Source organism: Carlito syrichta, unplaced genomic scaffold, assembly GCF_000164805.1.
Source record: "Carlito syrichta isolate Samal-C Ts95f unplaced genomic scaffold, Tarsius_syrichta-2.0.1 Scaffold302330, whole genome shotgun sequence".
NCBI lineage: Eukaryota > Metazoa > Chordata > Mammalia > Primates > Tarsiidae > Carlito > Carlito syrichta.
The window spans coordinates 7668-32937 of NW_007246426.1; the positions used below are offsets into that span (position 1 = coordinate 7668).

The following is a 25270-nucleotide window of genomic DNA, read 5'->3' on the forward strand; positions in this document are numbered from 1 at the left end:
AAAAAAAAAAAAAAAAAAAAGCCCTCATAATCAATAACCTATCTAGATGGAGCTCTCTCTTTCCAAGTATATATTGTGTATATTTACACTGATCTCCAAGTCGTTTCTTATAATGTCCTTTTTCTCAGAATTTATCTTTCTTAGTTACTATATTGACTTTTTTTTTTTTGAGTTGGAGTCTCACTCTGTCACCCAAGCTGGAGTGCACTGGCACTCTCACAGCCACCCCAGAGCCGACCTGCTGGGTGCCAATGATCCTTCTGCTCGCCTTCCAAGTAGCCAGGACTACAGGTGCGCACTACCACGCCCAGCTAATTTTTGATTTGTTGTAGAGCCAAGGTCTCATCAAGTTGCCTGGGCTGGTCTTGAACCTGCGGGCTCGGGCAATCCATTCGCCTCAGCCTCCCAAAGTGCTGGGATTATAGGCTGAGCCACCAAGCCCGGTCACTATGTTGATTTTTAACTCTACCTAACTTTATACAAGGGTCTTTTTCTAAGGTTGTCAGTTACAACTCTATCCCCTATTCCTACTCCCACTGATCCAGTTTTGGTTTTTTGTTTTTCCCCTTTTAGGGAAACTACTACAGAGGAAGGCATGGAGATTTAATTCTAGTTCCAGTGTTGTCAAAAGATCAGTGTGGCCTTGAACTACCTTTCTAAACTATGAATTTCACACCTATACAATAAAGCTGCTTGTTAAATTTAGCTTCTCAGGTCTCTCCCTGGAAATTATGAATCAGTAGGTCCTACATGAGGTTAGATCATTCTCATATACAGAAAATTTGGGAAATGTTGAAACAAAATTGCCATCCTGTCAATAACACTGGGTCTTTTATCCAAAGAGTTCCTTTCTACATGCCTTTTCATGAACTAAAAGCTTTCTTACCAAACAATAAATATTAAGGGGAATTATATGGCTGTCTGTTATGACAAAGAGAACTAGCTTTGTTAACTTACCTCTACCAATAAATCAAGCATCAAAGAATAAACTTTTCTTTTATCATCTTCTTTATCATTACATAAAAGGTGTCGAACAACAGGACCAACAAGATTCCAACCCATATTCTTGATGATGACCTGTAAAATATTTTCAGAGTAAAGCAAACATTGCCATCTACAGGACTCTCACAGTGTGCTTTCCTACTTGGAAGAGTGTAGAATTTTCTCTGAAATAGGAAGACAAGACACAGGAGGCCTATGACATTTCACCCCAGACTTTCTAGGGTTGGCTGCGAACAGATATCAACATTTTTAAATGGTTTTTAATATTCACTCAGGAAAAGCACAAGGGTCTTCACTTTTATCAGGTAAGTTGGTCTTTCCCAGGATTTAAATAGTTCCTCTTTTAATAGTTTCCAACAAGAGAGCTAACTTGCTTAATATGAGTAAGTACTTAGCTTCCACAGAGAATTTTGCTCCTCTGGTTCCTAAAGAAATCTAGCCAATGCTCATGCACCTTTTAAAGTTCCTCACTGTCTAATTTACATAAAAGGATGCAACTTCAATAATTTTCTTTCCTACATACAAGTTGCTCCTATTTTCAAAGATATTTCAGCATGCTTACCACAAGTAAACGTTTATAATTAGTGCTTCCCATTCATTGTCAAAACCACTGATTTTGAAAAGTATCAACAATGTACTCCACTTCTCTGGCCTGCTTAGTACTTTTACTCATCAGTATTTTTAAGCATATGCTAGGTAATATTCTAGGTGCTAGAATAGTAAGGCACACAGATAAGAACACATCAGATAAGAGCTCTATCCTCATGGAGTTTACATTCTAGGCTCATTCTTTAAAAAGCAGACTTAGAAAAAAGACAAAATGACACCTATACTACCTCATCCTGACTCAAGCCTTATAAAATAATAAAGGTAGTGGAAAGAGTATAGTAGACCCCCTTATCTGTAGGGGTATGTTCCAAGACCCCCAGTGGATACCTAAACTGTGAACAGTACTAAACCCTATGCTTTTTTCTACACATATATACCTATGACAAAGTTTAATTTATAAAGAGATTAATAATGACAAGTAATATCAGAGAACAATTATAAAAATACTCTAATAAAAGTTATATGAATGTGGTCTTTCTCTCTCACGAAGCAGATTAATAGTAAGTCTTTTTTATTAAAAAATTTTTGGCCGGTGCGGTGGCTCACACCTGTAATCCCAGCACTTGGGAGGCTGAGACAGGAGAATCACTTGAGACCAAGAGTTCAAGACCAGCCTGAGCAACATGGTGAGAGCTCATCTCTACAAAAAAATGATAAACACATTAGCCAGGTGTGGTGGCATGCACCTGTAGTCTCAGCTACCTAGGAGGCTGAGGCAGAAGGATTGCCTGAGTACCGCAGGTCAGGCTGCAGTGAGCCATGATCGTGTCACTATACTCCAGCCTGCGCAATAAGAATGAGACTCCAACTCAAAAAATAATAATAAATAAAATTTTTTTCTTTAATTTGCTCTTATAAAGATAATAGTAAATCTTTATCAATCTCAATACTGTCACCTGGCAAGAAAATTAAATTGTAGTCAGTTTGGAACATCATCTTGTCAAAATCTAAACCTTTGCATTCAGTCAACCACACACCACAAAAGTGATTCTTAAGCTTTTAAGACTAAGTCTCACTATGCTTAAATCTATCCTATTAGCATTTGGAAGTATGCTAAAAATAAAACACTCAGGCATGCAATGCCTGACAAACAACTTGATTACATTTCCCTTTCCTTCTGCCTCACTGATGTGGTGCTGACCCTCATCTCTTTGGCAGGCCGCTTTTTCCCTACTTGTTCCTTAAATTCCTCAAGATGGGATCTTGGGCCTCTTCCCTTCTGTCCCCTTTACTATGAACTCAGGCAAATTCTCTTTGTTTTTCCCTCTCAATGCTTCAATTACCTAATTTTTAGTAGTCATGGATAGATCAACATCTTAATCTCCTATATATCTACTGAACTCAAAATCTGCAATTGCCTGCTGCATCTTAAACTCAAAATTTCTAGAAGTCAATCCACTTGTCTGCCTTCAGGAAACTTTCTTCTTTGCTTAGACTGCCTTTTTCTGTTTAGGATATCGTATCTTATCCTTTCAGAGGCCAGAAACCCAATAATCTTTGATGCCTTACCCTCTCTCACCTCCGCAGTCTCCTCCATTCTACCCTAAAACTTCCTTGCAAGTGCTACACAGTGCCAACCCGAGGTAAAGTAGAGAGGTTAAGAGCTCTCCGAAACCATGCTATACAAGTCTGAATCCAGATGCCACATAAAAACCGAGTTATTTTGGGGCAAGTCATTTAAAACTTTTCAATCAAAATGAATTTAATGGCAGGACCTACCTTACGAGACTCTGAAGAGGTTAATTAAGTTAATAGATGTAAAGCACTCAAGACAGCATCTGGCACATAGTAAATACTCAATACATGAATTGTATTATTATTAGCTAAAAGCTAAGTATTCTCAAAGGTTATCCTTGAAGAATGCAATTGGAAAAAAACAAGAGTTAAAGAAAACATAAAATGCACTATCTTGGGGGCTATAAAGTATCATAAACACATATCAAAAATAAAATTAAGCAAAATGTTCTGATTTTTCTAATGAAAAAGAAATAAGTCATTTGAACTTATTGACTAAGATAAGTCTTAGTTCTGCTCCTTCTAAAGCTCTTTACTTCAAATGTAGCATTTCATTTATTCTGCCTTATTGTGGGTTGTTAACACGTTTCTCTCTCCTCCAGACTGTAAGCATCTTCAAGTATAAGAATATTCCTAATTCCTTTTTTGTTTTCCAGTTTACTACTGTGAAAATTTAACAACGTGCAATTAAAGATTCAAGAATCCCCCGAATCCAATCAAGGTGCCCTGGACAGAAAAATAGGCCAGCATGACTACACTGTGATACCAAGAAAACTTTTATATAAATAATTAGCACTATAATTGAAGAAAGAGCATGTCCCTAGAAAGATGGCCTTCCTTATACTCATGAGGGGAGCCCAACAACACAAAATTTGGCAGTGTCTTGCCAACACTGCATCCCAGAAAAAAGTTGGTCCTTATCCACAAACAAGATCCTTTCCTATTGTACAGAATGATTGACTACTGTAACTAGATGATACTGGCTAATAAGGATATTCAGCTCTCCCCCTATTCTGGTTGTATGCACATAAAATACCGTTTTACTTAAAATTTGGTTTTCCATACCCATTTGGCTGGAGAAGAATGGGCTGATCACCAAAAATGATTATCTAGTCCCCCAATACTTCTCAATATAAACTAATGCTTCAAATGCCACTTTTTGATCCCCTAAACCAGAAGTAGTCCTGTTCCTTCTAAAGCCCTTTCCTTCAACTACAGCATTTATTTCATTTATTCTGCCTTCGTATTGTTAGTTGTTTACATATTTATCTCTTCTACCAGACTATAAGCACCTTCAAGTATATGAATAGTCCCAATTGCCTTCTTGTTTTCCAGTTTACTACTGTGAAAATTTAAGTTAATTCTTAAATGTCTGATGGATAAAGGAATGGATGAACAGTATCATGTGATTATACTCTTTCTTAGTAAAGACTGAAAAGTGAACACCAAGACTGTACTTACCTTATTCTTTTCATTTTGAATAATTTCTAATAGCTGGTTGATGTGCCCTTCTTCTATGCATCTTTGGCCAGCTAACTGAAATAGACCAAAATCTTCTTCTTTAAAGTCTTGCTCTTCTAGGATTTGCTGGCAAAAAAAAAAGTATGCAAATAAAAATGAAATACAATAACTTTTTGATTTATCTTATCTCACTAAAAAAAAGGAAATGTGTACATTCCAGAAAAATTTAGCATAAACACATCTATGACAATTAGGACTATCCTAATAAATTAATGAATGATCTTGAAGTCTAATATACAAAAGAAACCTATGAAAAGGATCAGAATAATAAATTTAAAATGTTATTTAGACAAGTGTGTCACCTGGAGAAATAATCTGATCTGCCTTCCTGCCCTCATGCTAGTTTCAGGTCAAAACAAGCAGGGATTAAAGAAGATGCACAATTTGAGTTCCCACAAATATAATTAAAAATTAATCTGAGTCATTTTCGTATTTTGGAAAGTATTTAATTTTACAAAAAGAAAAAAATACTTACACATCTCTTTATTATAGACTGAAGTTCCTCCACAGCCATTCTTAGTTATTTTTTCTAATTTTGATGCTGAAATGCACGAATATAGAACACACTGTTAACCACAGGTGATATTACATTCAAGTATTCATAAGTTATGTTTCATTCTGATAAATGATTAGTAAACAAAATAAAGAAAATTTAAAGTTTTAAAGTTGAAATGTTCTTACTGAATATTAGTACTTTTCACCTAAGAAAATAAAGTTTTTAAATTAAAAAAAAACCAAAACGTTTTTTAAACGCTCCTATTGCATCGTTTAAGTCTTCTAGAAGCATTTTGAAAGATAACTTGAAGAAAAGAAGAAAAGCCCTCTAGAGCACTCACTCCCAAGGGGCGAGAAAATACTGACTAAAGGGCTTTAAATGGGCAAAGTATTCTCTTCTGGAAAAATTTTCCGAAAGGTGGGCCTGAAATCAAAATTCTACTCATCAGGGGATAACAGAAGTTGGGATGCAACACAACTTAGGTCATCCACAGGAGGTGAGGTTCAGATGCCCTGCACCCCGTTTTCTCTCTAAGAGTTGCAGTCCCCAAAGTCAATCAATGCAGTCAGTGAAATCACGTTATCATCCGGAGACAAGGCAACCGGCGGCGCCCAGGACAGCGGCGTTCCGCTCCCGCAGACCCTCGTTTCTGCCGGCGGGAAGGTTGGACCCTCGGCCCCCACAGGGGCGCGGGTGAGCCTGGTCCTCCCAGCAGCGCGCTCGGGAGATAACACCCCTGGGCGCGTGCGGCCGGCATCCAGAGGAGGCCATTTCTCCCGATTCCTGCTCGCCCGGGCTGTCGGGCCCCACCACCTCGCGCGACCCAGTCGGCCCGCGGCGTCTAATCCACCGCGGCTCACCGCCAGCCGCGAGACCCGAGCCCCCCGGACCTCTCCACCAGCCCCACTCACCCGCCAGACGCCACGACCCCCTCGGCCGCTACCACCTTCTCGGGCCGCGCAGGCCGCTCTCCTGGCCACGCCCCCGGCCCCGCCCCGCGCAGGCCGCTCTCCGGGCCCGCTCCCGCCCCCGGCCCCGCCCCACTAAGCCACTCTCCGGGCCCCGCCCCCGGCCCCGCCTCGCGCCTCGCGTAAGAAGGAGGAGCCTCGGGGCTGACGTCAGAGCGGGCGTCCGACCCGCCGACGACGAGCCCCATGGCTGAGGGGCCTCCGCCGCGCTCGCCCGGCCGAAAGGTCCAGGCTCCCCACCCCTCTCGAAACGCCGCAGGTAAGATCGAGGGCCTCTTCCGCTTTTGCACCCTGAGAACTGGTCCCCGACCAAGTGCCTGACCCAGGCGCGCGGGCGCTCCTGAAGGGCCGGGCTTCTCCGCGGTGGAGAAGGCCGAGAACAGCCCCGCCGTCCTCGGACCGGACCTCCCTGAGTGGGAGCTGTGGCCCCAGCATCCAAGAGGAGGGAGGTGCTGGGAGCCCCGAGCTGGGGTCCCCAGAGCGGGCAGGGGCCGGAGCAGCGGCCCAGACCTGCCCTCCTTCCAGTCTGCTTAGTGCCGGATCCTCCCTTCCCTCCGACCCCGAGAGTGAACATGTAGGGGACGAAGAGAGGTGTCCCTAAAGTCACCCAAATTTCAGATTTTCAGACACGCTTAATCAACTAAGCAACTATGATAGAGGAGAAAAATTCAGTCCCCAGAGAGATGCATTTTAACCAAAAAAATCAGAGAGTAATAATTTGCAAACAAATTTGATTCCCTCCCTGTTTTCATTTTGATTTGCACACAAGATTGGAAATAAAATGTGTGGACAAGAAGAAAAGATGGTCTGCAGTTTGGGCAGGAATCTATCCTGTACCTAGTGTGTTGGTGTAGGCTTGACTTCGGGGCTGCATGCTGAGAAAGGTGTCTTCGGGCGATTTCACAGTTGTGCAAACATCATAGTGTGTATTTACACAAACCTAGATGTCAACCTACGACACACCTGAGCCATATGGTATATGGTATAGCCTGTTGTTTCGAGGTTGCAAACCTGCACAGCATGTGACTGTACTGAGTACCCGCAGGCAGATGCAATGTGTTAAGTATTTCATGTATCTAACAGGAAAAGTAAAAATATGGCATTATAATCTTATGAGACCACTGTGAATATGCATCCATCGTCTATGGACTTGTCATTATGTGGCTCATGACTGTACTATTTTTTATTGCAGGTACTAAACAAAAAAGTACCTCAAAACAAGAAGATGCTTCTAAAAGGTATAAGAACTTCTTGGACAACTGCGTTCACTTACCTATTTATCTCATAGCAATTGAGCCAATTATAAAACAATAGCAGTTTCTTTTTTAAAGAGAAATTTATTATGAGAAGGAAGAGGAAGATCTGGGAAGCACTACAAATTCTTTCTCTACAAGCATTCCTGAATCAAACAGGTTGTTCCCTTCTCACCTTTTCAAGTACACTCTCCTTTTATTGCTTTATATGCCAGAGACTCGCTGTCCATGTTTCTCTCAACACTCCAAGAAACTTTTTCTCTTCTTTGTCACATCAAGTCCAGATTTTTATCAAAAGCTGTTCTGTAATGTTTATTGGTTCCAAAAAGGCAAGATATCTCATGTCATGAATAGGGGTAGTTTATGAAGGAGATTAAAAATATATTTGTATATGGCTTTGATTTTTTCTTTTGTGAAGACTCGCTAATCTTATATTGGCTTTGGTCTTAATTTACTCATTCTTTCAAAAATTGTTTATTAAGTATAAGATATTTCAGGCCTATGTTAGGCCCTGAGGATATGGTGTTAAACAGAATATACACAGTTCTTGTCCAGTGGAACAGAGAAGTAAAAATAATGAGTCAAGTTGGGTGCAGTAGTGCACGCCTGTAATCCCATCACTTTGGGAGGTCGAGGTGAGAGGATTGCCTGAGCCCAGGGGTTCGAGACCAGCCTGGGCAACTTGGTGAGACCTCGTCTCTATAATAATTCAAAAAATTAGCTGGGCGTGGTGGCACATGCCTGTATTTCCAGCTACTTGGAAGACTGAGGAGGAAGGATCGCCTAAGTCTAGTGGGCCGAGGCTGCAGTGGCCATGAGCGTGCCACTGCACTTCAGCCTGGGCGACAGAGTGAGACTCCAACTCAATAATAATAAATTGCTGGGCTCAGTGGCTCAGCCTGTAATCCCAGCACTTTGGGAGGCCGAGGTGAGTAGATTGCCTGAGCCCACGGGTTCAAGACCTGCCTGGGCAACTTGACAAGACCTCATCTCTACAATAAATCAAAAAATTAGCCAGGCGTGGTAGCACGTGCCTGTAGTTCCAGCTACTTGGAAGGCTGAGATGGAAGGATCGCCGGAGCCCAGCAAGTTGAGGCTGTGTGACCGGGAGTGGCATTGCACTCCAGTCTGGGCGACAGAGTGAGACTCCAACTCAAAAAAAAAAAAATAATAATAATAATAATAATAAATTAATTGGTTAATTAGCACAGATAGATACAGAATCACAAATTGTGTTAAGTGCTATAAAGGAAAAGACCATGACATTATAAGGAGGAATAACAGGAGTCCAATTTAGTTAGGCCTGGCAGGAAGGTTGGCTGTGGGTTCTACAGGGAAGTATTAATTAAGTTGAATCCTCAAGGCTAAGTGGGTGTTAACCAAAGAGTAGTAAGGAGAGACCTCCAGCCAGAGATGACTGTGTAAAGATCCTGAGACAAGAAAACACTTGGCCAATTCAATGAAAGGGGAGACTCCTAGGGTGGTGTGCAATATTCTGAACAGAGGAGGAAAGAAGCATAGAAGAATTCTGTTCATATAGTACCTAGTAGGCTATGATGAGAAGCTTACATTTTCTGAGTACAACTGGGAGAACTTTAAGTAATGGAGTGCTGAGATTTATCCCAGCACTTTGGGAGGCCAAGGCAGGAGAATTACTTGAGCCTAGGAGTTCAAGACCAGGCTGGGCAACATAGTGAGACCTCATCTCTACAAAGAATGAAAAAATTAGCCAGATGTGGTGGTGCTCGCCTGTAGTCTCAACTACTCAGGAGGCTGAGGAAGGATTGCCTGAGCCCAGGAGGCTGAGGCTGTGGTGAGCTGTGACTGAGCCACCGCAATCCAGCCTGGGTTACAGAGTGAAAACCTGACTCAAAAAAAAAAAATGTTAGGGATAGTGATCACCTAGAGATGGTAAAACCAAATGGATTTGAGATCTGTTTTAGGTAATATTTCTCTGTGGAGCAGTATGATTATACAGACTTGACTTTAGGAAGTATTAAATGATTAAGTTTATTAATATTGATTTTGATGATAATTTGCAATTCTCCTCAACCCTGATCTGACCACACATCTGGGAAGATTATATTTCCTACAATTTGAGGAATATAGATAGCTGAAATGTATTTTAAGTAGATCACCCAAGATATCAAAACTTAAAAATCCATGGGGATCTGATTCTTCTGATGAAAAGTAAAATCTCTGGGAGGTCAGGCACGCACCCTTCTGTAGTCCCAGCTACTCAGGAAGCTGAGATGGAGGGATCGCTTGAGCCTAAGATTTCGAAGCCAGCCTGGGCAACATAGTAAGACCTCATCTCAAAAAAAAAAAAAAAAAAAAATCCATAGGAGTAACCAAATGGCTATTAACAGCGTGACTCTGTATACATTTATTCCCACTGAAAAATACTTCTGTATTCAATCTAGCTGAATACTATTAAGACAGACGATGAAGAAACTTGCAAAAATGCAAACAAGTCCACTCTTCTCACTGACTTTTTTCATTTAAAATATTAACATGTAATAGGTTATTATTTAAATGAATTAACAAGTGCTTTTACATTCTCAGTTTTAATCCTAATGTGATACATATTGACAGATATAATCCATGTAAGCAAAATCTCTAATTTTAAGAGTATAAAGGAGTCCTAAGACAGAAACGAGAACTGCTCCTATATATCACGCTGCCTGTTGTCATTTGGGACAGCGGGCAACAGTGAGACAAGGCTGTCTACTCCAGAAAGTAGCTCTAGGTGAGAAGTGTGGCTATTACTGCAAGTTGAGGTAGTTGGCTTGAATCAGCTATTCCTTAGTATGGACTGTGTACTGATCTTAGTACAGGATATACTTTTTATTGGTAGGCAGCAGAATGAGAAAAATAAGATAATGAGTTTTCATGAAGCTAAATGTATTCAGTATAAAGAACTGCCATTTAACCTGTGTTTATATGTTTTACAAGGAGAGGGCTTTTCCCACTAGTAAGTGTTCTAGGAACCCATCGGCATCAGTATACCAACTAGTGTTATTATGAGAGGCGGCATGGTGAATTTTTTTTTTCTTTTGAGTTGGAGTCTCACTCTGTCGCCCAGGCTATGATAAATTCTTTTTTTGTGGAGATTCTTTCAACACATTTGCCCATTTCATGATGGATGATTTACCAGTGCACCTGCCCCCACCCTGCAGAGTGTTCAGCAGTTTTTGACCAAAAACAGCAGGACTCCCATGCCTCACCCTCCCTATTTACCCAGTCTTACCCTAAGCGACTTTTTTTGTGTTTCTCTGGATGAAAAAAGTCCTCAAACGGAAATGTTTTCCCATGTGGAAGAGATGAAACAAAAAAACAGCAGAGCACTAAAAGGCATCAACATGAATGAGTTCAGAAACTGTTTTGAGCAGTGAAAAAAGTGTGTTGATAGGTTTATTGCATCAAACAGAAAGTACTTTGAAGGTGAGAGAAGTTAAAACATGTAAGAATAAATACACAATTTTCAATAAATAAATTCTAGGTTTTTTGGGTTCCCTCTCATATACTTTTTTTACTATAAAAATGACCTTTATGGACTGGGTGTGGTGGCTCAAGCCTATAATCCCAGCACTTCAGGAGTCTGAGGTGAGAGGATTGCCTGAGCTCAGGGGTTTGAGACCAGCCTGGGCAACTTGGTGAGACCTTGTCTCTACAATACATTAAAAAATAAGCCGGGGGTGGTAGCGCGCACCTGTAGATCCAGCTACTTGGAAGGCTGAAGCAGAAGGATCGCCTGAGCCCAACAGGTTGAGGCTGAGGTGACCATGAGCGTGCCAACTGTACTCCAGCCTGGGCAACAGAGTGAGACTCTGACAAAAAAAAAAAAAAAGGCTTTTATGGACTGATGGAAGAATAGGTGTTAGTTGCTAGATTCCTTGCTTTAATGTCCATACTTGGCAAAATAAATTTTTGGCAAAACTGTGTCAGTATACCAAACTGTTTGTAAAACATACTGCTCTAGGCAATTCTATAGTTCGAAAGTCAATAGGAAGAAAAGATGAGTACATTCTAGGTCTAGATGTGAGAGCCAGGTCAAGGTCCAGGAGGTCAGAATAGGTAGTTCTGATAAGCAAGTAGAAGCTAGACAGAAATGGTGTGAATAAGTCACCAAGATGATTAATATCTTTGGTCCTGTGGCAGTGATTCTCACCCTTGTGGAATAGATTATCTGGGCACTTTTAAGAAAATACCAATATCCAGGCTCCATCCTCAGAGACCCCAGTGTAATTAACTTGCAGTGGTACTTGGACATGGCAGTGGCACGCTCATGGCTCACCACAGCTTTGACCTCCTGGGCTCAGACAGTTCTTCCACCTCACTCTTCCAAGTAGCTGAGACTACAGGCCCATGCCACCATGCCTGGCTAATTTTTGACTTTTTGTTGAGACGAGGTCTTGCTATGTTGGCTAGCCTGGTCTCAAACTCCTGGGCTAAAGCTGTTCTCCTGTCTCTGCCTCCCAGGGTGGTAGGATTAAAGGGGGGAGCCACTGCGCCCAACCAGCCTTCGGTTTTATGTTCCTTAATCTGTAGGGGCCAGCAAAGGCTGACAGGAGTCCCACTGGTGACAAGGACAGGCCCTCCTGGCAAGATTTTTACTTTCCTAAACCACACATTCATATCATTATAGTTATTTGACAAGACTTTACAACAAAACTAGACACTTCTTTGCAAATATGACTATGTCCTGTTAAACTGAAACATAAGTTAACTTTTAGTATTTGGTAAGAACAGCCAAAGTCATCTTGTTTCCCTCTAATCTGTGCTGATTTCTGGCTCCTTATCAAAGGAAACCCTCTCTGTTTAGATACACAAGGGAGTGATAGAGTAAGAGCTAAAATGGCAAACAAAATTTCAACTCATTTTTATTTCTGTGGGAGTCTTCCTTGTGCTCTGAGCCCTGGAAATAATCCTGTATGACAGACTTCTATATATACAGTGCAACAAGTAGTTTGTTTCCTTTTTGAAAAATATTGGATCAAAGTAATAGTGTTAGCAAATGTAAATTAAAGTGGCAATATGTCAGTTAGATTAGTGTTGTATTTTTATGACATGGAATATTGGACATGAGGCTTAAAAGTAGATTAACTCTCTCATTCAAATTTTAGGAAAGCAGAGCTAGAAGCAGCTGTGAGAAAGAAGATTGAGTTTGAGAGAAAAGCTCTACGTATTGTTGAACAGCTTTTAGAAGAAAAATATTACAGAAGAATTCTTAATGGAATGTGTATGTGTTAAGTTGACAGATTGTTAGTTTGTAATATAACATCTTTAAATCTGTGCAACATGAAACTTTGCATTACTAACATCTTTGAATCTGTTCTCAGGTAATGCAGGTAATATGCTATATCCATATATTTTAAAAGAGCAACTATCATGCAATCCTTATTGTATAATGACTTTAAATTTAAATATACTAATGAAGAATAGCAAGTACGCATCAAGATGACGATAGTTAATAATGTATGTTTAAGAATTTCTAAAAAAGTGGACTTTAAGTGTTCTCACCACAAAGAAATTATAAATATATGGGGTGATGGATATGTTAATTAGTCTGATTTGCTCATTTCACAGTGTGTACATGTGTTGAATCATCACTTAATACCCCATAAATACTTACAATTATTGTCAATGACCAAGAAAAAAGAAGAACAAGTATGTTTTACCCTTAGTTGTAACCAATCTGCTAATATCACTCGATTTTCTTGTTTGTACTTGTGATCACATTGTAAGTTTTCTGTATTCTGTGTTGTGCTGTTTTAAATAACAGAAGATTATTATTTTTGTTAATGTAATTCCATCAATTTTGATATTTTTAAAACCTTTAAAATAAATAGTTTGTGACTTAACATAAAACAAGAAATTATAATCTTTATAAAAAAAATTTTTAGGTCAGGCTTGGTGGCTCAGCCTATAATCCCAGCACTTTGGGAGGCCGAGGCAAGTGGATTGTCTGAGCCTGCAGGTTCAAGACCAGCCCGGGCAACTTGGTGAGACCTTGTCTCTACAATAAATCAAAAAAAAGAATTAGCTGGGCGTGGTAGTGTGTGCCTATAGTTCCAGCTCCTTGGAAGGCTGAGGTGGAAGAATCACCGGAGCCCAGCAAGTCGACATTAGGGTGACTGTGAGTGTGCCACTGCATTCCAGCCTGGGCGACAGAGTGAGACTCAAAAAAAAAAAAATTTTTTTTTTAACAGTTTTATAGTCCTTAAGAGAAAAAAAGCAAAACTCGGAGTTTCTAAGGAAAAATAATTCTTAGTGTGGTTCAGAGATTTTTTCCCTAAACTGGAATGTGAACATGACAATATTTAAATTGATATAGGTAACTGCATCAGAATTTGTATATGTGATAACCCCAAAGAAGACAAAGACAAATCAAATATGCTTCATATAAAACATAAAACTTATATCACTCTCAGTAAAAAGTGTTTCAGTCCCTGGGAAAACAGAAAACCTTGTTCAAAAATATCTCAAAGTTATGAAACATGAGCTGAGATTATTTAAACATGAAAATGTCAAAGGGAAATATTTGGTGTTAGCTTATAACTAACCATCACCTCACCATTCTTTATGGTTATTTCAGAAGTGGGAAGATTTTTGCACAAAATTTGTTCAGGAGTCATAGTGACACTTTTGAAATACTTTGTTTTTAGAGATTGTGCTTTAAAAAATAGGTAAAATTGTATTTTTTACTTCTGTGATTTAGTTTATTTTTTCAATAATACTTTAAAAATAAAAGATGCTGTCATCATTTAGCTTCGGCATAGCTATAGCACCACTTCTTCCTCCTGCTTCAGAATTATTTCATAAGCTGTATAATCTACAGATATGCATAGTTTACTGTGGCAGAAATTTTGTTTCTGTTTTTAATATTGACTAATGTTTTTTAATGCTTACTATATATATGAAGCACTTCTCTGGGTGCTTTACTTTTCTCCTCTAATTCTAACATCAGATTTATGAAGTGCAGGTACTATTACTATCCCTGTGTTTTCATATGAGATTAATGAGGTAAGAGAGCTGATTAATGAATTTTTTTATTAATCTGGGAGGAAATGTTCCTCTCATTTCATTGTAGGGGAAGTTCATCACGCCTGCTCATTACAGCGATGTTGTGGATGAACGCTCTATTATCAAACTCTGTGGTTATCCTTTATGTCAGAAGAGACTGGGAATTGTGAGTAACTAATTTTTTTTTTTCATATTGACTTTTTAAAAAAAATAGCAAAATGCTTTGTGGTAAGAACAAGAAATGAAACCTGAGGTCATGAACTAATGACATGGGTTGACCAAATATATGATATGTAGATGACTTAATCTTATAAAATTCATGTTTAGCACTAGAATTCTTTTGTAAGCTGTACTTTCTTTTCTTTAGGTACCAAAACAGAAATATAAAATCTCTACCAAAACCAATAAAGTCTATGATATTACTGAAAGAAAGGTAAGTTTAAAGGCTATTTTCAGTGTGACAGTTACATTTTTATTGATACTAAGTAGAATTTTAAAAATAACTGTTTAAAGTATTACCTGCTAGGAAGTAGCCATGTTAAAAGTTTGGTTTTATTTGTAAATATTTCAGTCAAGGTATTAAAAAATTGTTTGCTGGCTACTTGGGAGGCTGAGTTGGGAGGATTGCCTGAGCCCAGGAGGTTGAGGATGCAGTGAGCCATGGTCATGCCACCGCACTCCAGCTTGGGTGACAGTGAGATCCCCGACCAAAAAAAAAAAAAAAAATTCTGAACAAGTCTTAATGAACTCTTTTGTTAAAAATTTCAAAATGCAATACTTTCTGATTAGTTTGCAAGAACAACTGATAACAGGGAAGATAGAAATTCATTAGCTCAATTTTAATAAAAGCTTTGGTAGATGGAATTTTAAATTACTAGTTTTGTTAAGTGCAATGATGCAGATTATAGCCGGGCTCAGTGGCTCAGCCTGTAATCCCACGCCTTTGGGAGGCTGAGGAGAGTGGATTGCCTGAGCCCACGGGTTCGAGACCCGCCTGGGCAGGCGACACCTCATCTCTACAATAAATCAAAAAATTAGCCAGGCGTGGTAGCGCGCTCCTGTAATTCCAGCTACTCGGAAGGCTGAGGCGGAAGGATCACCGGAGCCCAGCAGGTCGAGGCTGCGGTGGCCGGGAGCGGCCACTGCACTCCAGTCTGGGCGACAGAGTGAGACTCCAACTCAAAAAAAAAAAAACTGAAAAATAAATATTCATGAAAGTAGATAGGATGTTATAATAAACCCAGTGTCTATCTCTAGCCCCACTTGCACCTTGATTCACTGAAGAATCAGCTGCAGTCATGACAGTCATGAAAACAAAGGATTGAAATACATAGAACTTAAAACCAGACCTTTGAATAGTTGTTATATAAAGTGTTAAGCCAAAAAAAATTAAAAGTAGTGAAGATATAACACTACTAAATTGTACACTTAAAAATGGTTAAGATGATACATGTTAACATATATATACATGTTAACCTGTACATATATACATGTTAACCTGGGCAACATAGCAAGACCCCATCTCTAAAAAAAAAAAAAAATGTATTTGCTTAAGCTTTAATTAAGACTTGAATATTTAAAAATTAAAAGTGCATATTGGTAAAAGTCTAGGCAAGTAAATCATGGAACAGAGTAAAGAGGCAGTAACAGACTCACTACATATATGGATGCTTGATATAGACAATGGGAGTATTGTAGATCAGTGAAGAAAGGATGGATTTTTTTCAGTAAATTGTACTAGTACAATTAGTTATCCAGATGGAAATATAAAAATTGACCCCTATCTCAGTCTGCATACAAAGACTGATTTTAGGTAGTTTAAAGACCTAAATATAATAGGTAAACTTTTTGAAGACAGTGTAGGATACCATAAACTTAGGGTAGAGAGACTTTCTTGAGATAGAAGATTATGAAGGAAAAACTGATAAACATTTCTACATTAAAATATAAAACTTGGCTGAGCACTATGGCTCACACCTGTAATTCCAGCACTTTGGGAGGCCAAAGTGGGAGGATTTCCTGAGGCTAAGCATTTGAGATCAGCCTGGGCAACATAGGGAGACACCCATCTCTACCAAAAAAAATTACAAAATTTAGTTGGGCGTAGTGGCTCACACCTATAGTCTCAGCTGCTTGGGAAGCCAAGGTGGAGGATTGTTCAAGCCCGGGAGTTCAAGACTGCAGTGAGCCATGCTCCTGCCACTCTACTCCAACCTGGACAACAGAGTGAGATCCTGTCTCTTTAAAAACAAAAAAAAACAAAAAACCCCAAAAAATGAAAAAAATGAAAAGATAAGCCACAAATCAGAAGTTCTGTTTCCCACATATAACTGCCCGCAGATTTATATCCAGAACATGTAATCTATAAGAAAAAAATAAATTAATTTAAAACATTTTTCACAAGGAACTTGAATGACTAATAAAAGGATGCTCAATCTTATCAGTAATCAGGAAAATAGCAAATAGAAAACACATTGTGTTATGTTTTCCCAGCCCCCAAGGTAGCAATATTATAAGCATCTGATAATATTAGGAACTCTTTGTACTGCTGGTGACGATAAAAGTTGGTACAACAGTTTTGAGAAATGGCATTTATTTGGTAAAGTCAGCTTCACACATTCTTTATAACCAAGTTTTTATATTCCTTGGTATATACCTTAAACAAATTCTTACCCATGTACACTGTATATATGTGTAGGAATGTGTATAACTGTGTAAACAAAGGGATACACACAATGGGATATTATTAGAAAACCTTAAAAAAAAGAAGAAAATTCTGACACGTGCTACTAGATGGATGAAGCTTGAAGACATTATGCTAAGTAAAATAAGCCAGCACAAAAAGACAGTTATTATATGCTTTTATTTATATGAGGTACTCAGAGTAGTCAGATTCATAGAGACAGAGTAGAGTGATCACCTTTGGAGGTGGGAATAGGAAGTTATTGTGTAGAGCTTTAGCTTTGTAAAAGGAAAAGTATTCTAAAGATGAATGGTGGTGATGGTGGCCCAATAGCATTAAGGTACAGTGCCATTGAACCATATACATACTTAAAAATGACTAAATGGTAAATGTTATGCTGTGCATTTTTACCACGACTTAAGAAATGTAATTGTAAAAAGTTCCTAGTAACACTGTAGTGATAATAAAGAAAATTACAAACAAATGTCTATAAACAGTAAAGTGGAATATACTAACACACTGGAAATAATACACTGTGAAATGAATAAGCTGCAACTACATGAATGAACCTTAAAAACATAAATTGACAAAATTGAATGGTATTTTTTTTTTTTTTAATCAGAGTCTCACTCCGTCGCCCAGGCTGGAGTGCAGTGACACGCTCACTGTCACAGCAGCCTCAACCTGCTGGGCTCAGGTGATCCTTCCACCTCAGCCTTCCAAGTAGCTGGAACTACAGGCGCATGCCATCACGCCTGGCTAGTTTTTGTGATTTATTGTAGAGACATGGTCTCATCAAGTTGTCCAGGCTGGTCTTGAACCCCTGGGCTCCTGGCAATCCTCTCACCTCTGCCTCCCAAAGTACTGGGATTACAGGCTTGAGTCACCACACCTGGCCTGAATGGTATGTTTTATGGGGATATGTATATAGGTGGTAAAATTAAAGAAAAGCAAGGGAATGACTAACACCAAGTTGACAACCTCCCGGGTGTGTGGAGGATGCTGCTGCTGCCGTGGGCACATGGAGGCTTTCAGAGACTGTGCCTTGTCTTACCTTGGGTGGTAGATTTGTAGGTTTTCATCTTATTATTTGAACTACTTATTTATGTTTTATTACTTTCTTCTGTATGTAGGTTATGCGTCACAATAAGAAAAGTAACTAGGTCTATAATGTTCTTTTCAGTCTTTCTGCAGCAATTTTTGTTACCAAGCATCTAAGTTTTTCGAAGCACAAATTCCTAAAACTCCAGTATGGGTTCGAGAAGAAGAAAGGTAACGTAAGTCATTATGTATACACATTTGTTCATATATGCTAATATTTATTTCTGCTTGCAATAGGCTGAGAATAAGTCTAGTTTTCGGTAGAATGTTACCTTTTATACAATTAAATTATGGGGACATGGTTATATTTTAGGCATTTTATACTTAAAATCAGAAAATTCATACATACAAATGTTAATTTGTTTGCTGTTTTATTTAACATAAATCACAAAACCAGAACTTTAACTCTGGCATCATGCTATGCCAGTTATGTGTATGAATCCTATTAATACAACAATCCTGGAGTAAGAATGTTAAACTTTTTCAGAAGATACTGGGTCTTGGCATCCAAGTGAACTCATTTTGTTTGTAAGGAAGGTTAAAAGTTCAGGTTACTAATTCATTTAATCCTTATTAAAATCAGCACAATATTTTATAATTTTTAGGGTAGCCGATTAAAAAGTCATTTTTTTTTACAAAAAAGTATATGGGCATTGCTGGGGTTTTGCCTTTTGAGAAATATTTAAACATTTGCAATATTTTACTAGATGTTAAAGTTGAGAAAATGTATTATTGAGGGTGAAATGGCATAATAACATAACAAAGGTAATAAAATTATTGCTATGATAACTAAACTATATTTCCTAGAAATTCCAAACAAAGGCTTAATGAGATTATGCCCCAAATAAATTCATATTTGAAAGAGTATATTATAACAACACAAGGCAATATTATTTGTGGTAAAGCCGGATCTATGTTAAATAAACATAATGATTTAACATAAGATTAAACATAAGAGTAATAAGATGCAAGTTAACTAGAGATCTCTGCCCAAGAAACCCCAAAAAACTAAAACACCTTAAAGTCTTATCTGATGCATAAGGTGATATGATACCAATCTGAGTTCAACTAATATCAATTTTACTGATTATTAATATTTCTTTCACCAGAACTGCCCATTGCCTCCTCAGCTCTCCAACAGCAACGTTTTCCATTCCCCCACTAAGACCAATATTTCCTTAAGTAATCCTTAACTTTGCTTCCAAAGATATTTTCTTTACTTCTTTTTTTTTTTTTTTTTTGAGTTAGAGTCTCACTCTGTCGTTCAGGCTGGAGTGCAGTGGCACACTCACGGTCACTCCAGCGTCAACCTGCTGTGCTCCAGTGATCCTTCCACCTCATCCTTCCAAGTAGCTGGAAGTATAGGCGTGCGCTACCACGCCCAGCTAATTTTTTTTTTTAGATTACCTTTTATACAATTTATTGTAGAGACAGGATCTCGCCAAGTTGCCCAGGCTGGTCTCAAATCTGCAGGCTCAGACAATCTACTCACCTCGACCTCCTAAAGTGTTGGGATTACAGGCTGGGCCATCTAGCCCGGCCTCTTTACTTCTTAAAATGTATCCCTCTGTGCCATTCTCATGTCTACTTCAGTGCTTCAAATCATTTACCTTTCCTGCCATCTGTTGTTGTCAAGCTTAGTTATTGGTACTTCTTTAGCTAATTATAAAACAAGTCTTCCCTCTAACCTTTTCCTAAAATCTTAGTATCCTATGTTCAGAACGTCCGTGTATTCCCAGAACTTGAAGCCCTGTCACTTTAAATTTGTGGGTGTTTTTTTTTTCTATTAGAGACTGAGTCTTGCTATGTTTCCCAGGCTGGTCTCAAACTCCTGGCTTTCAGCGATTCTCCAGCCTTGACCTCCCAAAGTACTGTGATTACAGATGAGAGCCACCATGTCTGACCATATTTGGGGTTCTTGAAATTCTACCTTTCTCCTTCCTTACCTCAGTAAAAAGGAAAGATGAAAATGGCCTTTGTTTCCCTAATCTAAACTAATTAACTTAATTTACATTTAAAGTGTGCAGTGTGAGTTTATCTGGCAGGCTACCAACACACACACATACACACACGTACATATAAAACCCAACCAGTGAGTTTAACAGTCACTGGGATGGCAGAACAAGTACATGAGTAAAACAAGTTTGTACTGACTTTAATGAGGTTCTATAATGTAAATTAGCAAGGTTATAATTTACATAATGAGAAACTGTAAGCAAAAGTAGGAAAATAAACTCATTGGAGTGGATTTAGGATATTGAATATTGGCACACTTGAAATAAAGGGAATGTTTTGAGAAAAAATAGAAGATAATGATGGGTAAGTAACAAGGGGCTGTGCTACATTTGATAAATCCTTAAGTACTGGAGGGCCATCACGTTTTGAAGCAGAACTTAATCTGCTATTGGTGTACAAAATTAATTAAAGAAGAATGATAATGAAAGAGCTGAAAGGGTCCTTTGAGAGATTTAATCCAACCCCCTCATTAAACAAGCTCAGAAAGATTAAGCGTATTTCTTAAACTGGTAAGAGACTCTGAATGAGACCAGGATTCTATTCATCATATTCCACTTGATTAGAAGAAGCTAATGAATAATCCATAAATGTGCCTTTATCCCATTGTGCAGTGTAACCGTAGCCCTTAATCATTTATAGCACTTGTCAATTTATAGCCATTTCAGTATCTTTTATGTCTGGATGTATCAGTGTTTCCTTAATTTTTAAATTCTTAAAGGCGGGGATTATGCCAGTGTTATTTAATGAATCCACTAGAGGTCACTGTGTTTTCACAGAGACTGATTTTTTTTTTTTTTTTTTTTTTTGACCTGTACTGAGGATCACACTTCTAGAATTTGGCATTTCTTTTTTTTTTGAGTTGGAGTCTCACTCTGTCGCCCAGACTGGAGTGCAATGGCCACTCCCGTCCACCGCAGCCTCGACCTGCTGGGCTCTGGCGATCCTTCTGCCTCAATCTTCCGAGTAGCTGGAATTACAGGCATACGCTACCATGCCTGGCTGATTTTTTAATTTATTGTGGAGATGAGGTCTCGCTGCCCAGGCGGGTCTCGAACCCCCCGGGCTCAGGCAATTCACTCACCTCAGCCTCCCAAAGGCGTGGGATTACAGGCTGAGCCACCGAGCCCGACTGGATTTGGTATTTCAAAAGGCTGTTGCACATTTAAGCTCTACAGAAATGTGACTTTTTTTTTTTTTTTTTAGTTGGGGTCTCACTCTGTCACCCAGGCTATAGTGCAGTGACTGTATCAGCCTCCTGAGAAACTGGGACTACAAGCGCACGCCACAACGCCTGGCTAATTTTTTATTTTTTGTAGACATGAGGTCTTGCTATGTTGTCTAAGCTGGTCTCAAACTCCTGGACTCAAGCAGTCCTCCCTCCTCAGCCTCTCAAAGTGCTGGTGTTACAGGCATGAGCCACCATACCCAGCCAAATGTGATATTTTAATGAAAGTCTGTTCACATATGGTCTAGGGTACGACATTCAGAACCAATCTTTTAAAGGAGAAAAAATGGCTTCTTTTAAATGGCAACATTTAGTATTTAATGCAGAGATATTTTTATTAGCTTACAATGTGTAAGCATAATAAATAATGACATCTCAATAGTAATTTTAATCATTGTAATTAAAAAAAATTTTTTATTATAAAGATATGGGGTACAATTCAGGGTTAGGTATACAAATGATGATTATGCAGGTACCCTTGTTGATGAGGTATGCCCCTCCCTCCCTATAATTATAATTTTAAAAGAAGAATAAAATTTAAAATCCATTCAGGAAGTTAGATATCTTATTGTAATGACTACCAAACTTTTGACTATTACTTTTGACTGTAATAAATGCATTTTACATTACAATCTAGTATATGAGAGGAAACTAAAAAAAAATTTGTAAAAAATTGTATATTTATTCTTACATGTTTAGACTTCAGTCATCTTCAAAGTACTCTCTGTTGGATGCAATACACCTATTGAGTCACTTTTTCCACTGCTCAAAAAAGTTTCTGAACTCATCAATTGTGGCCTTCTAGTGCTTCTGCCAGTGTTTGTTTCACCTTTACCACATGGGCAAAATGTTTTCCTTTGATGACTTTTTTCATCCAGGGAAATGAGAAACTGTTGCTGGGGTGAGATTGGGTGAACAGGGAGAGTGGGGCATGGGGGTCATGCCATTGTGGGTAAAAAACTGCTGAACACTCAGCTTGGTGCCGGCAGGTTGTTCATGTAAATCACCCATCATGAAATGGGCAAACATGTAGAAAGAATCTCAGAAAAATTCACTGAAGCAGAATGTGGCCTCTCACAACAGCGCTACCTGGTACACTGATGCTGATGGGTTCCTAGAAACTTACATAGCAGGGGCTGCCTGTGCTGCAAGGGGCCTGCTCTCCAAAAGATAATTCTGGATTTGGGGGGTTGCCCCTTGTATGCATGTCACTGAAGCAAAAGTGACATGAAGCAATATTTATTCTCACTACATGAAATGCCTCTGACACTTTCTTCTCTGTTGCTTTTTTTAAATGCTGGTATTAACCCATTTAAGTTATTGGTCATGATCTGCAGTTTGAAGAGCACTGTTCTGATGGATCTACCTTAGGTTTTCAGTTGTTTTACTGTAGGAAACTGCTTCTCAGCATTAGGTCTCAGCTTCCTCATTTATAAAAGAAGAAAGTTGCATTTAATCTCCAAGTTCCCCTTTCTTATGATGTCTTACAGTTCTACGGCAACTGTGCCTTAGCACTGCTACTATAGTTAAAGTTTTCTAAGTAAGGAAATGTCTTACTTACAAAATGATGAAAATTAAAATTATCAATTTAAGACTAGGGAAACATACTACCTTATAGGAAAGTCCCTATCAAGAATTTAGAATAAAGTAATTGACTTTAATAATTTGAACTCTAGTCTATAGAGATGAAGGCTGATAAAGGATTAGATCAAGGTTTTTAAATTATGAAGAAAAGCCAGCAATGTTCTAGAGTATATTCTGAACAATTTGAACTTGATATCCTTGGGTATATCATGATCTTTCACACCATTTGGAAACAGAATATTGAATTTAACCCAATTTGGTCTTTCTTATATTATTGTGAAAGCCAGTGTATTAGCTGATTCTATGTTGCTAAAAAGGAATGCCTGAGGCTTGGTAGTTTATGAAGAAAATAAGCTTATTTGCTCACGGTTTTGCAGGCTCTACAAAAAGCATGGCTTCAGAATCTGCTTCTGGTGAGGGAAGCTTTTACTCATGGTAGGAGAATGGGAGCAGGCATCATGTGACAAGAGAGAGCAAGAGAGAGTGGAGGAGGTCCCGGACACTTTTAAACAGTCAGCTCTCTAGCCGGACTCGGTGGCTCAGCCTGTAATCCCGCGCCTTTGGGAGGCTGAGGTGAGTGGATTGCCTGAGCCCATGGGTTCGAGACCTGCCTGGGCAGGCAAGACCTCATCTCTACAATAAAATTAAAAAATCAGCCGAGCGTGGTAGCGCACGCCTGTAATTCCGGCTACTCGGAAGGTTGAGGCGGAAGGGTCGCCGGAGCCCAGCAGTTCGAGGCTGCGGTGGCCATAAGTGGCCACTGCACTCCAGTCTGGGCTACAGAGTGAGACTCCAACTCAAAAAAAAAAAAAAAAACCAGTCAGCTCTCATGTGAGCTAATAGAACTTACTCATCACCAAAAGGATGGAACCAAGCCATTTCTGAGGAATCTGCCCTTATGACCCAGACACCTCATACTCGGCCCCACCTCCAACACTGGGAATCATACTTCAACTTGAGATTTGGAGGGGATGAATATCTAAACCATATCAATGGGGCATACCCGGAGATATTGCAGGTCTGATTCCAGACTACTACCATAAAGCAAATATCACAATAACACAGTCACACGAATGTTTTGGTTTTCTAATGCATATAAAATTATGTTTATACTATATAGTCTGTTAGGTGTGTAGTAACAGTATGTCTAAAAAGACACATACTTTAATCTTAAAATGTTTTATTGCTGTAAGATGCTAACAATCATCTTAGCCTTCTTTTTGCCAGTGGAGGGTCCTGCCTTGATGTTGATGGCTTCTGACCAGGGTGGCGATTACTGAAGTTTGGGCTGGCAGTGGTCCTTTCTTAAAACAAGACAACAATGGTTTGATGCATTGATTGACTTATTTTCAAAAGGATTCCTCTTTAGCATTACATGCTGTTTGATAGCATTTAACCCATAGCAGAACTACTTTCAATATTGGAGTCAGTTCTCACAAATCCTGCCACTGCTTTATCAACTTTATGGAATATTCTAAAACATTGGTTGCTCTTTCAACAGTATTCACAGCATCTTCACCGGGAATAGATTCCATCTCAAGAAACCACTATCTTTGTTTATCCATAGGAAACAACTCCTCATCTGTTCAAGTTTGATTATGAGATTGTAGCAATTTAGTCACATCTTCAGGCTCTACTTCTAATTCTAGTTCTCATGCTGTTTTTGCCATGTCTGCAGTGACTTCCTCCACTGAAGTGTTGAAGCCCTCAGTTATCCATGAGTGTTGGAATCAGCTTCTTTGAAACTCCTGTAAATGTTGATATTTTAATTTCCTCCCACAAATCTTAATGGTATCTAGAATGGTGAATGCTTTCCAGAGGATTTCATTTACTTTGCCCAAATCCAACAGAGAAATCATTCAATTTATGGCAACCATAGCCTTATGAAATGTATGTCCTAAGTAATAAGACTTGAAAATCAAAATTACTATTTGATCCATGGGCTGCAGAATGGATGTGGTGCTAGCAGACAAAAAATAACGTTAATCTCCTTATGCATCTCCATCAGAGCTTCTGGGTAACCAAATGCATTGTGAAAGACCAGTAATATTTTGAAAACAATCTTTTTTTTTCCTGAGCAGTGGGTCTCAGTAGTGAATTTAAAGAGTTCAGTAAACCATTCTGTGAACAGATGTGCTGCCTTCCAGGCTTTGTTGTTCCACTTATAGAGCACAGGCAGAGTAGATTTAGCATATTTCTTTCTTTTTTCTTTTTTTTGAGTTGAAGTCTCACTGTTGCCCAGACTGGAGTGCAGTGGCCGCTCCCGGCCAC

At 39.0% G+C, this 25270-nt stretch overlaps 2 protein-coding genes across 2 annotated transcripts in view; one reads left to right on the top strand and one right to left on the bottom strand.

Moving 5' to 3' along the window:
- Window positions 1-6112, bottom strand: part of LOC103258694 (glomulin-like) — a gene marked incomplete at its 3' end in the record, with an annotated part of 10855 nt that extends 4743 nt beyond the window's left edge. Inside the window, exons 1-4 of the mRNA XM_008056355.1 lie at window positions 6055-6112; window positions 5123-5188; window positions 4588-4713; window positions 958-1077 (exon numbers count right to left, since the gene is read on the bottom strand). Of these exons, the coding sequence (XP_008054546.1) occupies window positions 958-1077; window positions 4588-4713; window positions 5123-5161 (285 nt within the window). The remainder of the gene's footprint in view (window positions 1-957; window positions 1078-4587; window positions 4714-5122; window positions 5189-6054) is intronic.
- Window positions 6113-6292: 180 nt separating this feature from the next.
- The window catches only part of RPAP2 (RNA polymerase II associated protein 2), an 87472-nt gene continuing 68494 nt past the window's right edge, over window positions 6293-25270 (top strand). Inside the window, 7 exon segments of the mRNA XM_021711514.1 lie at window positions 6293-6370; window positions 7304-7349; window positions 12491-12575; window positions 12577-12606; window positions 14458-14556; window positions 14758-14823; window positions 18257-18345. Of these exon segments, the coding sequence (XP_021567189.1) occupies window positions 6298-6370; window positions 7304-7349; window positions 12491-12575; window positions 12577-12606; window positions 14458-14556; window positions 14758-14823; window positions 18257-18345 (488 nt within the window). The 5' untranslated portion in view covers window positions 6293-6297.